We start from the raw sequence: 13,663 nt of genomic DNA on the forward strand, positions 1-13,663 counted from the left end.
ATGTCTCCAAACTAAGACGTATCGAGCTTAGCGGCGACGCGCCTGCCACTTTGAACATGACGCAGTGACTACATTTCTTCAACCATCTCCTATGTTCTCAAGGGCTTTGCGAGTGCAGAGATACCGTGATATTGCAACAGTATCGACCATTCACCCTGTCAGATCATCTGCGCATAGACCATTGGTGTTGTTAGGAAATTCTTACAGCAGCCTTTCGAGTAATTATCAACCGCCCTTCTGCCCTTTCAAGACTGAACATATATAAGACCCTGTTTCAATCGGTACATCGACGGATCCCAAGAAATCCACCATGTCTACAGATACTAGCAAACTCAGATACATTGATGTCAGTCTGCTAACATCCCAACCACACTTCATCAACTCACCAGCTCCAGATCGGCATCAACTTCACTGACCCAATCTTCCGCGGTATCTACCACGGCAAGCAGCGCCACGACGACGACTTTGAAGACATCATCCAGCGCGCCACAGATGCTGGCTGCAAGAAATTCATGGTCACCGGCTCCGACCTCGCCGAATCCAAGCACGCCATTGAAATCGCAAAAGCCCACCCCGGACTATGCTACGCCACAATAGGCGTGCACCCGTGCTCGGCAAAGCAATTCGACGAGTTCCCAGGCGGGCCGTCGAAGCTCCTCGAAGCGCTGAAAGAGCTCGCGACGGAGGCCAGAGACGCCGGCCACGCTGTTGCGTTTGGCGAGTTCGGACTCGACTACGACCGCCTGTTCCTCACGCCCAAGGAGCAGCAGCTCAAGTACTTCGAGGCGCAGCTCGAGATCGCGGTCGAGGTGCAACTCCCCCTGTTTCTGCATTCGCGCGCCGCCAGCGAGGATTTCGAGAGGCTGTTGGGGGCGCGGCTGGAGCAGTTGCCGAAGCGAGGGCTGGTGCACAGTTTCACGGGGACGGTGGAGGAGATGCAGAGACTGGTGGCGCTGGGGTTTGACATTGGAGTCAACGGGTGTAGTTTGAAGAGTGAGTTTGATGTGTTTCCGGTGTGAATGAATTGGCTGATGTGAGTAGCGGATGAGAACGTCGATGTTGTGAGGCAGGTACCGCTCGAGCGGTTGCAGATAGAGACCGACGGGCCTTGGGTAAGCGCATCGCTCATGTGTCTGATTGCTTCTTACTAACTCGATCAGTGCGAAATGCGGCCTAGTCATGCATCCGCAAAGTATCTCAAAGACGCCCCTCCTCTACCAAAGGCTGTTAAGAAGGAGAAGTTTGTCAAGGGCTCGATGGTCAAGGGGCGGAACGAGCCTGCCACCATTCCGCACGTCGCATACGCCATTGCACAGATCAAGGGTATCACGGTGGAAGAGGTGTGTGACGCAGCATGGAACAACTCAATCAAGATGTTTGGGCTTGGGGAGTCGCAATAGAAGCTTGCTTGAGCGTGCATGTAAAGTGGCCAAGGATTAGACATGGTTGCATCCACCTAGGAAGCAGAGAGTGTAGAACGTGTTGTACTGAATTTGATTTGTACAGACAAAAGAAAATGATGGCTCTGGCCCGCATGCAAATGGCTTCTCGCTTCCTGTTTCCTGCCCGATCGCGACAAATCTACTTCCTGTACCACATCCGTGTGATCTTGGTATGCCTCATCTTCTTCTGCAGCTGGAAAATTCCGTACATGAGCGCCTCGGCGGTAGGCGGGCATCCGGGGACGTAGATATCGACCGGCACGATCCTGTCACAGCCTCTTGTGACCGAGTAGCTGTAGTGGTAGTATCCTCCTCCGTTTGCGCAGCTGCCCATGGAGATGACCCAGCGGGGGTCGGGCATCTGGTCGTACACCTGGCGCAGAGCCGGAGCCATCTTGTTTGTGAGGGTTCCGGCAACGATCATGACGTCGGACTGACGCGGCGAGGCACGGAAAATGATACCGAGACGATCCTGATCGTATCGTGGGGTGGACAAGTGCATCATTTCGACGGCGCAGCAGGCGAGACCGAAGGTCATGGGCCAGAGGGAGCTCTGACGCGCCCAGTTGGCGACTTGGTCGAGGGTGGTCCTATCGCGGCCAATTAGTCTCCTCTACCACCAGAATTTCAACGCTTCTGTCTCTCGGACACACGTACAGTGCATACTGCATAGCACCCTTCTTTCCCTCCTGGCTGGGCAATGGCACCTCGCGGCGCGCTGCCTTCATCGGGGGCGGTGTTCCGGAGTTGCCAGGGATGGTAGCCGGGGCCGTCGTCGCATTGTTGGAGGAGCTGGACGAAAGGAAGGCTGCGCTTCCCGCGCGGAATGGCAGCAGAGCGGTTGCGGGTTTGGCTGGCCACAAATTAGCTCCAAGGCGACGGCGGCTTTCGTGGCATTGGCGACTCACCTCGCAGAGCCATTGAGGCCCCGTACCGTGTTGTCGACAGCATGTTGGCGACGGGTATCAAGGAGCGTATCCGGGGGAAGAGTGGAGAGGCGGCGTAGGGTGGCGTTTGGGGGGCAGTATGAAGTCAATGACAATAGGCCGTGCGCTAACGTTTCTTGCCAAGCAACGATTACATTTACGATGCAGACGCCATCTGATAGGTCGGACAAGCACCTCGCTCACGATTGCCTCTTCGATCTCAGCAAGACTGCATCATCGAACCCGTGATATCAGCAACTGCAATCAAAGAATTTGTGGCGCACTTGCAAACATGACGAGTCGAGTGCCCTCCATCTGCTGCATAGGCTACATCGGCAAGCACGTGAGTTACCTAGGAGTTACCTACCAGGGGCACGATGTCGCACGCTGGAGGCTCTGGGATGCCGTTGTACGCTGCTCGAGCACGTAGCTGATTAGCTTTCAGAACAACCCATTGCACATTTCGCTCTTCCCGGCGGAAGAACGAGCGCCTCTTGAATTCCAGTTCCTTCTTTCATCATGTCTGGACATCTTCGAAGCTCGTCTCCCGTACAAGACGGCGGACCAGGACTTCGGTCTCCTCCAAGCAGTTGACGAAAGACTGGCCATGTACGGCTGGCTGACCAACACCGGTGTTAAGATCGTCATCGTGGTCGACATGGAGGGGCGACCGGCTACCGCACTAGACAGCAAAGCAGCAACGGCAGTAGGACTGCGAGATGCAGACCTGAAGCCTGTACGTATGTCGTGTTTTCTGAGTCCTAATCCTGACATCCGGTAGGCGTTCAGGGCATTACAGACAGCATACATCAAGTTGCTGCGAAATCCATTCTACAACCCAGATGAGCATTCGCCGGTGACAGCGGACGCCGAGCAGAAGATTGGTTCGACACAGATCACGAGCCGCGGTTTCATTCAGGAAGTAAAGCGCATTGCTGGAGCTTGGGTGCCCGGCGTTACTAATATCTGAGCTCTGTTATTCATCACGATACCAGGATACCAAAGCATGAAGCGGCGTCTGGCGTACGGAAAGTCAAATCTATAGAGATTGCAGCAATCGAATCTTACACTCCAGATGGGCCCTCACTCTGCATAGTATGGCCTAGCTCGTCGATTATCAGATCGAACGCACCAAGTCCGAATCAGGACTAGATCAATCTGTAATGACTTCGCCTGGCCTTGCACTCAGCATCAACATCTTTCCTCTCATGTCTTCCAAATGCCTCCCAATGGAACGAGTGTTGCGATTACGAACCCTCTGGTCCTTTACAGAAGTCTCATAGCAACGCAGCAAATTCGTCCCGATCCCGGACAGCATCGACTAGCCTGTATGACGTCTACCATTCGGCGAACGCCAAGAAGTACATCAATTGACCGAGAAAACAGTACATCTTCAAAAACTCTACGACCAGCTCAAAGACTATGAGCCGCAAGTGGAATACTCCAAACGTCTCAGCCAGCTAACTCGGGCTGTCAATGCGAACCAGGATGTGCCACCACCGCCGTCTACTGCTTCTGCCGAGCTGGGCAGCTTCGACCGGAGCTGGATATGGAAAGCCCTCGTGAACCAGAAAGCGCAGCGCGACTCGAAAGCGCTGACCCGTGTACTGACTGATCATGATCAAGCCATGGCTCTGCAAAGTCCTAAGGGGCTCATGCTTCATGGCGAAGTAGGGACGGGAAAGTCCATGCTCGTTGATATGTTCCAAGAGAGTTTGCCAAACCGCAAGAAGAAGCGATGGCATTTTGATACGTTCATGCTGCACACCATCTCCCGTCTGGAGCAGCTTCGTCAGTCTCGTGCGCTTACGCGGACTGCTGATGGCCAGGACGAATACTCCCTGCTGCTTGTAGCACGTGATCTTATCGAGACAAGTCCCATTCTGTTTCTTGACGAGTTCCAATTCCCGGATCGCGTAGCGAGTAAGATTCTGTCGAATCTGATGACGAGCTTCTTCCAACTGGGCGGCGTGTTGATAGCGACCAGCAACCGCATGCCAGACGAGCTGGCCAAGGCGGCGGGTGTGGAGTTTGCCAGGCCCGCCCCAGGCGGTGCGTTTAGCAAGCTCGGCTGGGCGAATCGTATGGCTGGATTCCGTGCGAAGAATGATGGCGCTGGGCAGAAGGGCGAGTTCTTCCAGTTTCTCGAGCTGCTGAAGTCGAGATGCGAGGTGTGGGAAATGGAGGGCAAGAAGGACTATCGCAAGCTTGAGATTGAGGAAGACGGGGGCAACCGGACATCGAAGTCGGCATCAGAAGCTGTCTCGATCGCGTCTGCAGGCCTGCCAGCTGGAGCCGTTAACGAGACAGAGACGGAGACGGAGACAGCCACTGAAGTCGCCCTCCCGAAGAACTACCTCATACAGCCCACCAACGTCGAAGAGATGACCGAGTTTGCAGAGACGTTCAACTCCCTCATCGAGCGCGCAACCAACCACAGCTACCCCATCCCCTGGGAGCCCGCCACCCTCACTGTCTACGGCCGCCGCGTCGACATCCCCGCACAACACAACGGCGTCGCCTTCTTCACCTTTGACGAGCTTTGCGGCGCCGTGCTCGGCCCCGCCGACTACCTCTCTCTCGCCTCGCACTACCACACCTTCATTCTGACCGACGTCCCCGTGCTGACCTTCCTGCGCAAACACGAAGCCCGCCGCATGATCACGCTGCTCGACGCTCTGTACGAAGCGCGGTGCCGACTACTCCTCACCGCCGCCGCCGCGCCAGACGCGACCTTTTTCCCCGCGCCCACGCAAGACGGCTCCACGTCCGACCTCGCCGCCGACGCCGTCTACCCCGAGACCTTCTCGGAGATCCACCAGGACCTCACGTCGCCGTTCCGGCCCAACGTGTCCTCGTACGCACTCCCGCCCGACGCGCTCGAAGACGACCCGCCGAACCGCGCGCGCCGCCAGGCCGGGCTGAGCGTCTCGGACTACGCGGACGAGGAGGCCAAGGCGCGGCAGGCGCTTGCGGCGGGCGGGAAGGCGATGGACTTTAACAACGTGCGGGGGCTGACGGGCGAGGACGAGGTGTTTGCGGTCAAGCGGGCGCAGAGCCGGATCTGGGAGATGTGTTCGGCGCGGTGGTGGGCGCGGGCGGACGGTGTCGGAGGTGCTGGAGGTGTCGAGGGTGTGGATGGTGTCGAGGGTGTCGGAGGCGCAGTGCGCCCCAGCTGGTGGCGCCCGCTCAGCAGCGCAAACCGCCACTGGGAGCGCGCTGCAGCATCCACGTCCACATCCGCCGCCGCCAAAGTCCCGCCCAACACCGCCATCCTGCCGTCCGACGTGCGGCTCGTCGACGAATCGCTCCCCGTGGACCGCGAGAAAGCGGTGCGTCCTGCGCAGCCGTACGCGCAGACTCCAGGCGTGCCGAGGGATAACGCGGTGTTTAGCGATGCGGAGATGGAGAAGATGTTCCGCGACGGCGCGAGTCCGTTTCGGTCGACGGCGGAGAAGCCGCCGAAGTTCAGCGAGGTGCATGCGTGGGGCGTTGGGGTGTGGGGGAAGCGGGCGGGGACGTGGGGGAAGGGGGTGGAGGGGGTGGCGGAGCGGGAGGGCAGGGAGGTCAAGGAGGGCGAGGAGGGCGAGGGCACAGCGAAGGGCATGGCAAAGGGCAAGGGTGACGGAGACGTCGGGCGGTGAAATGCATAGACGCAACTACTGGTACACTACTCCTCACACCTTGCTCACTCAAACCACGCGTTCAGTCACATAACCTGCCCCTTGTTTACTAAATGCCGCCAGCACTGTAAGCAGAGACTCAGGGGAAGAGTGTAGAGGGGGTGGCAGACTAAATAGTAGAGGGCAAGCAGGAGGTCAAGGAGGGCAAAGTAAAGGGCAAGGGCAATAGAGACGTTAGGGGTAGAGAAATAGGATGGCGGCAAAATGCATAGACGCAACTACTAGTACACTACTCATGCCTTGCTCACTCAAACCACGCATCCAGTCACGCAATCTGCCCCTTGTTCACGACAAAGGCCTCCAGCACCGCCAGCGCGGCCCACAGCCTGTTCTCAGCCTCGCGGAACACCACCGAGCGCGGCCCGTAGAAGACCTCGTCGCTGACCTCCTCCGGGTGGCGCGGCAGGCAGTGCATAAACTCCCACTTGGGCTTTGCGCCCGCGCGCGCAGCCAGCTCGTCGGTGATCTGGAAGCCCTTGAACGCGGCGAGCCGCTTGGCCGTCTCCTCCTCCTGGCCCATGCTGACCCAGGTGTCGGTGACGAGGAAGTCGGCGTCGCGGGCGGCCTCCTCGGGGACGGTGGTCTCGAGCAGGGCGCCGGCGTGCGGCGTGGTCTGGGCGGCGTGGGCAATGACGTCGCGCATGGCCTGGGGGATCTCGTAGCCGGCGGGTGTCGCGACGCTGCAGGTGATGCCGAGCTTGGCGCAGGCGATGGCCAGGTCGAAGAGGACGTTGTTTGCGTCGCCGATCCAGGCGAGCTTGAGGCCGGCGAGGTCGAGCGAGGTGGTCGACGACGAGGGGTGCGACTCGGTCATGGTCAGCAGGTCGGCGATGATCTGCATGGGGTGGTAGAGGTCGGAGAGGGCGTTGATGACGGGCACGGACGAGTGCTGGGCGAGGGTGGCGACGTCGCTGTGCGGGCCGACGCGGGCGACGATGGCGGCCGTCATGGACGAGAGCACGAGCGAGGTGTCGTAGAGCGACTCGTTGACCTGCGGGCGTCAGCGGGGCGCGGGGGGCGGACAGAGGGACGGGGACGGCGTACGCCCAGCTGGATGTCGTCCTTGCCCAGGAACATCGGGGCGGCGCCGAGGGCGGCGATGGCGCCCTCGGTGGACACGCGGGTGCGGGTGCTGCGCTTGCTGAAGGTCATGGCGACGGTGCGGCCGGCGAGGGTCTGGCGCAGGCTGAGCGGCACCTCGCCCGTGGCCTTGATGCGCTGCTTGTGGGCGGCGGCATTGCGCACGAGCGTCGTGAGCTCGGCGGGCGTCAGGTCGGCAATGGACAGCAGGTGGCGCGGCGCGAACGGCGACGTCTGCGTGCCGGAGGAGGGGATGTACGAGGACAGGCTGTAGGCGCGGGCAGCGGTGCGGGAGGGGTGCGAGAGCTGCGAGAGCTGCGCGAGCTGCTGCGCGCGGCGGGCGGCGGGGCGGAGGGCGAGCATGGCCAATTGGGGGTGCAGGCGCAGCTGGACGAGAACGGGAGCGTGCAGCGTGGAATTGGAGCTGGGCGAGCAATATAGGCGCTGTCGACGTCGAGTCACCGCAGTCACCACAGTCACCGCGCGCACAGTCACGGACCCGCCGCCGTCTTTTTGAAATCCGGGGTCTAGCGCGCTGTGTCACGGCGATAAGCGTGATTGGCGTGGCTGAGCGCAACCGCAGACGACGTCAAGACTGTCAGCGCTCAACACTCGCCGCTGCTCCTCCGCCCTCCTCCGCCTCCACCTCGACCTCCTCCTCTGCCTCCATCTCGCCCGCAAATGCCCCAGCCCTGACCGCGCCGCTCACCATGGACACGCCCGACGGCCCGTGGGGCTCGACCCGCACCAGCCCGCGCCCGGCCTCGCTCAAGTCGACCCGCTCGTCGCCCTCGCGCCAGTCGCAGGCCTCGAGCCGCACCACAGAAGAGACGCCGCTGCTCGCCGCCGCCGACCGCGACCCGCGCGACGATGCCCCCGCCCACACCCCCGCCCAGACCCGCCTGCTGCGCTCGCTGAGCGCCTCGTCGGCCCCCGGCAAGCCCGCCTGGCAGCGCCGCTGGCCCAGCATCCTCGCCCTGGTGCTGCTGTGCCTGGCCGCCGTCGCCATCATGTTCGGCTTCCTGGCCAGCGCCGCCGTCGAGGAGTACGCCATGCAGGCCGCCGACTTCCACCCCACCAAGCTGGCCCTCGACGGCCTGACCGACCACGGCGCCCGCCTGCAGATCGAGGGCGACTTCCGCATGGACGCCGCCCGGGTGCCCAAGCAGAGTGTGCGCAACATCGGCCGTCTGGGCACCTGGTTCGCCCGCGAGGCCGAGACGGGCCCCATGCACGCCGACGTCTACCTGCCCGAGTACGGCGACGTGCTGGTCGGCACCGCCCACGTCCCCGGCGTCAAGGTCGCCATCCGCAACGGCCGCACCACCCACGTCTCGCTGGTCGCCGTCGTCGAGCCAGGCGCGCCCGAGGGCATCCGCAGCCTCGCCCACGACTACATCGAAGGCCGCCTCCACCAGATCCGCCTGCGCGCCAAGGCCACCGTCCCCGTCCGCTCTGGCCTGATCCGCCTCGGCAACCAGATTGTCGACAAGTCCATGGTCTTCCACAGCGGCGACGTCCCGGCCCTGCCCAAGTACAACATCACCAAGCTCAACCTCCGCGAGGCAGGCCCCGGACGTCATGGACTCGGCGCCGACGCCTCCATCTTTGTGAAGAACACTTTCCCCCCCGTCTCGCTCGACATCCCTCCCGTGGCTGTCGACGTGCTGATCGACGGCTGCTCGCCCGCAGACAAGCACCTCAAGGTCGGCACCGCCGAGACCCCCGAGCTGCACATCCGACCCGAGACCGACATCGAGGTCAACGTGACCGGCAATGTCGAGAAGATCGCAGACCCGCTGCTCAAAGTCTGCCCCAACTCGGCCAAGTCGCCCCTGGACGCCTTCATCGGCGACTACATGAAGGGCGAAGACGCCACCATCTACATCAACTGCTGCAGATTCCCGGACCCCGCAACCCCTGACTGGGCTCGCGAGCTGCTCAAGGACATCACCGTCCCCGTCCCCTTTGCTGGCAAGGAGATGGGCAACATGATCAAGAACTTTTCTATGGCGGACATGCACTTCTCGCTGCCGAGCCCGTGGGCCGAACCGGGCACGCCCGAGTCCAACCCCTCCATCTCGGCCACCGTCAAGGTCGACATAGGCCTCCCCAACGAGATGAACTTTCCCCTGGATGTCAACCAGATTAAAGCCGACGCCGACATCTTCTACAAGAAGAAGCTGCTCGGCAAGATGAAGCTCGACAAGTGGCAGCACGCCAACTCGACCAGAATCGACGGCCACGGCCAGGAAGGTCCCTCTCTGCTGGTCCAGTCCGACATCGAGAAGGCGCCCATCGAGATTCAAGACGACGACCTGTTCAGCGAAGTCGTGCAGGCGCTCATCTTCGGCGGCAAGTCCATCAACATGGACATGAAGGCAACCGTAGGCGTCGGCGTTGACACACCCATGGGCAAGCTTGCAATCCGCGGCATCCCCGCCCAGGGTACCGTGCCTGTCAAACGTTAGTGACCTAGTTCGTGATCCTTGCGTTTCGTCGTCGGCAACTGCTAACGTCCGTGGCCCAGCGATCCGCGGCGGCAACGGCCACAACGGTACTGGCGAGTCACCCATCGAGCGCTTGAACTTGAAGGTTGGCGACATGGCGATCGTGGATACATCGCCGACCTCTCTCACCCTCCAGATGAAGTCCAACTTTACAAACCCTACAAACTACACCGCGACCATCCCATACTTTAACATCAATGTTCTTGTCAACGGGACGCATATTGGATCAGCAACCGTCGAGAACAGCACTGTCCGTCCCGGCAACAACTCCGGCGTCGTAGTCACCGTGCTGTGGGACCCCTCCAACTACGGCGGCGAGAAAGGCAAGGAGATTGGCGCAGAGTGGCTGTCGCAGTTCATCTCGGGTACGTCTTGTGGCGATTGTCTTCTTCTCGGCTAACATCGCAGGCTTCAACACATCTCTCACCATGCAGGCCCACAACGGCACCATCCCCTCGCAGCCTGCTCTTGGCCACCTGCTCTCCCAGTTCCCCGTCACCGTCCCCGCGCCCCACATGAAAGCCGACGATCCCGACGACGGCGACGAGAACCCCCCAAGCGACGGCAAAAATACCCACTTCATCCGCAGCGCCACCATGCACATCATCTCCTCCACCGCCCTCTTCACCCTCTTCTCCCCCTTCAAAACAACCACCATGTACCTCACCTCGCTCAACGCCACCGCCTACTACGAGGGCCACGACGCCGGCAAGATCCTCTACGACCTGCCCTTCGCCGTGCCCCCGGGCCTGTCCGAGAGCCCCCGCCTGCCCGTTGACTGGAGCTTCGGCAGCTTGGGGTACGAGGCGATTCGCAAGGCGCTCGGGGGCCAGCTCAAGCTGAACGCGTTTGCGATTGTGGGTGTTCGGATCGGGCAGTGGCGCGAGACCATCTGGTACAAGGGTGGAAAGATCGGGGCGAACGTGCGGTTGTAGGGTTTGAGACGAGGAGGTTGTGTATATATGTTTGTTCACTGAATGCGGCGGGGTCTGGGCGTTTGGTGTTGTAACGGTTGTCAATCGTGGCTACGCCTTTTTATTTCTATATACTTCATTTGGGATTCCGTAGTTCACACCGAATGGTACTTGTTCCTCACAGCTGCCCGCTCAGCAACCGGCAACCAGCAACCAGCAACTCTCTTCGCCTGTCCCTCCTGGAAAATTTCTACCTACATACGCAGCAGCCGGTGTAACCCAAGCCCGTCAAGGTAGCACACCACGTGCAGAACGATGCCTGGCACCCGCTCAGCCCCACGATAACGGCGCAACTATACTCAGACAAGGCTGCAGCACCTCACGTGCGCGCCTATCCTCCATCCAGCTAGCCGCTGTGTAGTCGGCGTGCGGCGCCCCATCACCACCTTCCTAATGTGGCCTTACACGCTGCGCCCTCCGTTTATGCGAAATGAGAGGCGTAAAGGGCTGCGAAGAGAGATACCGCGGCGCGTGATATAATGAGCGCTTGTCCGCGGTTTGTTTGTCTGCTTTGTTGCGCGGTCTGCTACGAGATATTAGTGGTGTTGAACCTCGCCGTCGAGATCCTGCACCAGTAAAGTCAAACCATGAAGCGCTCCCACCTCGCCCCCCTCGCGGCTCTCGCGCACCACGCCCTCGCGCAGAACCACTTCCAAAGCGACTATCGCACGGCCGCCGACTGCATCGAATTCGTCGACATCACCGACCCGGTCACGCAGACCTGCGACTCGATCATGCGCGAATGGGGCCTCGAACCACAGCGCTTCCTCGCCTGGAACCCGTCCGTCGGCAACCCGTGCGGGCCCCTGCAAAACCTAACCAGCTACTGCATCCTCACCAACGGCTCCCTCGCCGACACCCTCATGTACACCACCACCACCGTCTCCGAGGACTCCTACTACGCCTACACCCTGCCCCTGTGGAGCATGACCACCGACTCCGCCGGCTACCGCATCCCCGTCTCCCGCACCGACGTGTCCCTGCACCCCTGGCCCACGCGCGCCCCCGTCCCGGACCCCAAGTCCTGGACCGACATGGGCTGTTTCCTCGACACGTGGGACGACAACTTCGACAAGCCCGCCGACCAGTGGCGCTGGATCCTCGAGTACCGCAACGTGCCGCGCGAGCCCGCCGAGACGCTGGACAAGTGCAAGCGCAAGTGCTGGGCGCTCGCGTTTCCGATCGCCGGCGTCAAGGGCGGGGACGAGTGCTGGTGCGGCGAGCGCAACAACGGGACCACTGCGGATGCGGCAAGGTGTGATGTGCCGTGTGCGGGCGACAAGGAGGTTATGTGCGGCGGCATGAACTACACGAGCGTGTGGGAGGCGGTTGGGTATCAGAAAGACGGGGCGTCGGCGGTGTCGGGGTCCGCGGCTGTGTCGCTGGGGACGGCGGGCGCGACGGGCGCAACGGGTTCGGAGGCGACGGGCGGGAGTGCGGGTCCGTCGGCGACGGCGCGGTCCGGGGCTGCTCGGAATGCGGCGCTGTTTGGGCGGCTGTGGTGAGCGGGTGGTGTGTGCAGTGAAGCGCGGCAGTGTTGGTGAAGTAATTTCTAATGCCATCAGTGGGAGCGGTGGACCAGACCACGACATGCGCTTCCATGGTACCTTTTCTCTCGCACTTCATAAGTGGCTCACACCTCTTTCTCTCCTCTCTGTCTCTACTTCTTCCCATCACCACTGAATCCCCCCCCCCCCCCCCCCCCCCACACACACACACACCACAGCACCCGCATGCCCCTTCACACTCATACCAGTATCTCCGGCCCGCTCCTCCAGTGCCAACGACCGCCGCGCACCATGACGCAGCAGAGTCTTTACTGTTCAGGCTGGCGTCCGTGCTAGGAGGGATGCAGGAGGAGAGGATCAGGGATGCTGCTGTGATGTGTGCTCTGGGTTGGGATTCTGGGGTGTGAGGTGAGGGAGGCGGGGGAGAAGTTATGGGACGAAGTGACGGTGAAGAAGTGATGGGGCGAAGTGATGGGGCGAAGTGATGGGGCGAAGTGATGGGGCGAAGTGATGGGGCGAAGTGACGGAAGAAGTGACGGAAGACGCGACGTTGGAGAAGTGACGATGGAGAAGGTGACGCAACAAAATAGCCGTGCAGCGTGAGGCGTGCGAGCTGCTTCTTCCCGCCGCGCTCCGCGTGCAAATTCGGACAATGACAAGTGGCGGCCAGTGACCGGGACTGAGATCAACAACTACAAGGCTATCCCTGTAGGTACATTTGGTATGAGCAAGCACGGGCTGATCATCGTGTCAACAACTTGGGAGCAGCTTGGGGAAGCAGTCGGTTCATTGATGCGGTCTGTCTAAGCGAGTGAATGCCCCTTCTGTCGTATAGACCGCGTTGCAGTCGGATAGCGGACCAGTGGCCAAAGACTACTAGCAGCAAAAGACAGACTACCGACGATGGAATTAGCAACGGCAAGGCTGGAGGGCGGGTGACAAGCAACGTACGCCGCTAGAGCAGGATCCACTCGTAGCCGTGCAGCCGGCACGGAAGATATTGTGCTGACTGGTTTGAGTCTGTCCACACTGCAGGTTGTTAGCATGAGCAAGAAAACAGGCCTCGGGACTCTGTACGCAGTAGGTGTTCCTGCCAGCTGCTTCCTAGATAGAGTTGATATTAGCATCTCACAGCTGATGGACGGTTTCAATGCTGCGTACGCAAGCGCCAGTGCCTGAGGTTCCGGAGTTGCACCACAGGTTCTGGCCAAGGGCGCCGGTGCCCATGGAAAGGAGGGTGATTGAAAACAGAGAGAACCGCATGTTGGCAGCACGTGGAGATTCTTGGGGGTGAGAAAGGAGTAGAGTGAGAAGGTGGAAGTGAGGTGGGTGATATATCCGCAATAGAGACAAGCCTGGGGTATTTATACCTGCCACTGCGGATCTTTGCGGACGAAGCAGCCTATCTACATGGAAGACATGAGCGAAGCAGTGGGACTACACGGACGAAGCAGTCCCGCCGGTTTGCGTGGCAAAATGCTCTCGTGAGTCTGCGCGGATAAAGCAGTCGGGACCATGCCAATTGGAATACTCAGAGGTC

At 60.7% G+C, this 13,663-nt stretch overlaps 8 protein-coding genes across 8 annotated transcripts; 5 read left to right on the plus strand and 3 right to left on the minus strand.

Moving 5' to 3' along the window:
• The first annotated feature begins 79 nt into the window (after window positions 1-79).
• C7974DRAFT_130988 (deoxyribonuclease tatD) lies at window positions 80-1,507 on the plus strand. Its single transcript, XM_046135372.1, has 4 exons — window positions 80-346; window positions 396-993; window positions 1,042-1,112; window positions 1,161-1,507. The coding sequence occupies exons 1-4, from the start codon at window positions 311-313 to the stop codon at window positions 1,398-1,400; spliced, it is 945 nt and encodes a 314-aa protein (XP_046000437.1). The 5' UTR covers window positions 80-310; the 3' UTR covers window positions 1,401-1,507.
• C7974DRAFT_130980 (uncharacterized protein) lies at window positions 1,382-2,495 on the minus strand. Its single transcript, XM_046135371.1, has 3 exons — window positions 2,351-2,495; window positions 2,100-2,295; window positions 1,382-2,032 (listed from the first exon to the last, which is right to left on the minus strand). The coding sequence occupies exons 1-3, from the start codon at window positions 2,391-2,393 to the stop codon at window positions 1,582-1,584; spliced, it is 690 nt and encodes a 229-aa protein (XP_046000438.1). The 5' UTR covers window positions 2,394-2,495; the 3' UTR covers window positions 1,382-1,581.
• A 165-nt stretch (window positions 2,496-2,660) lies between these two features.
• C7974DRAFT_304395 (Sedlin) lies at window positions 2,661-3,338 on the plus strand (the record flags this gene model as incomplete). Its single annotated transcript, XM_046137980.1, has 3 exons — window positions 2,661-2,711; window positions 2,814-3,104; window positions 3,150-3,338. The coding sequence occupies 3 exons, from the start codon at window positions 2,661-2,663 to the stop codon at window positions 3,336-3,338; spliced, it is 531 nt and encodes a 176-aa protein (XP_046000439.1).
• A 249-nt stretch (window positions 3,339-3,587) lies between these two features.
• C7974DRAFT_410389 (mitochondrial ATPase) lies at window positions 3,588-6,012 on the plus strand (the record flags this gene model as incomplete). The annotated part of the gene is made up of 2 exons (XM_046143466.1): window positions 3,588-3,696; window positions 3,755-6,012. The coding sequence occupies 2 exons, from the start codon at window positions 3,588-3,590 to the stop codon at window positions 6,010-6,012; spliced, it is 2,367 nt and encodes a 788-aa protein (XP_046000440.1).
• Window positions 6,013-6,316: 304 nt separating this feature from the next.
• Window positions 6,317-7,494, minus strand: C7974DRAFT_410390 (ornithine carbamoyltransferase mitochondrial precursor; the record flags this gene model as incomplete). The annotated part of the gene is made up of 2 exons (XM_046143467.1): window positions 6,317-7,042; window positions 7,096-7,494. 2 exons carry the CDS (start codon window positions 7,492-7,494, stop codon window positions 6,317-6,319), a joined length of 1,125 nt encoding a protein of 374 aa, XP_046000441.1.
• Window positions 7,495-7,693: 199 nt separating this feature from the next.
• On the plus strand, window positions 7,694-10,576 carry C7974DRAFT_421982 (uncharacterized protein; the record flags this gene model as incomplete). Its single annotated transcript, XM_046144314.1, has 3 exons — window positions 7,694-9,597; window positions 9,662-10,006; window positions 10,050-10,576. Exons 1-3 carry the CDS (start codon window positions 7,842-7,844, stop codon window positions 10,574-10,576), a joined length of 2,628 nt encoding a protein of 875 aa, XP_046000442.1. The 5' UTR covers window positions 7,694-7,841.
• Window positions 10,577-10,889: 313 nt separating this feature from the next.
• C7974DRAFT_131007 (uncharacterized protein) lies at window positions 10,890-12,280 on the plus strand. The gene has a single exon (XM_046135373.1). The coding sequence runs from the start codon at window positions 11,203-11,205 to the stop codon at window positions 12,118-12,120; it is 918 nt and encodes a 305-aa protein (XP_046000443.1). The 5' UTR covers window positions 10,890-11,202; the 3' UTR covers window positions 12,121-12,280.
• Window positions 12,281-13,078: 798 nt separating this feature from the next.
• C7974DRAFT_410393 (uncharacterized protein) lies at window positions 13,079-13,386 on the minus strand (the record flags this gene model as incomplete). Its single annotated transcript, XM_046143468.1, has 3 exons — window positions 13,079-13,132; window positions 13,201-13,227; window positions 13,285-13,386. 3 exons carry the CDS (start codon window positions 13,384-13,386, stop codon window positions 13,079-13,081), a joined length of 183 nt encoding a protein of 60 aa, XP_046000444.1.
• Between the last annotated feature and the right edge of the window lie 277 nt (window positions 13,387-13,663).

The sequence above is a fragment of the Boeremia exigua genome (assembly GCF_020726555.1).
Source record: "Boeremia exigua strain MPI-SDFR-AT-0100 chromosome Unknown C7974scaffold_3, whole genome shotgun sequence".
Lineage (NCBI taxonomy): Eukaryota > Fungi > Ascomycota > Dothideomycetes > Pleosporales > Didymellaceae > Boeremia > Boeremia exigua.

Coding starts and splice junctions, on each gene's coding strand:
- C7974DRAFT_130988 (XM_046135372.1), top strand. CDS start 311: ATGTCTACAGATACTAGCAAACTCAGATACATTGAT. Junction 347..395: donor GCAAACTCAGATACATTGAT/GTCAGTCTGCTA, acceptor CACCAGCTCCAG/ATCGGCATCAACTTCACTGA. Junction 994..1,041: donor CAACGGGTGTAGTTTGAAGA/GTGAGTTTGATG, acceptor TGATGTGAGTAG/CGGATGAGAACGTCGATGTT.
- C7974DRAFT_130980 (XM_046135371.1), bottom strand. CDS start 2,393: ATGCTGTCGACAACACGGTACGGGGCCTCAATGGCTCTGCGAG. Junction 2,296..2,350: donor GGCCTCAATGGCTCTGCGAG/GTGAGTCGCCAA, acceptor ATTTGTGGCCAG/CCAAACCCGCAACCGCTCTG. Junction 2,033..2,099: donor GGTGCTATGCAGTATGCACT/GTACGTGTGTCC, acceptor TGGCCGCGATAG/GACCACCCTCGACCAAGTCG.
- C7974DRAFT_131007 (XM_046135373.1), top strand. CDS start 11,203: ATGAAGCGCTCCCACCTCGCCCCCCTCGCGGCTCTCGCGCACCACGCC.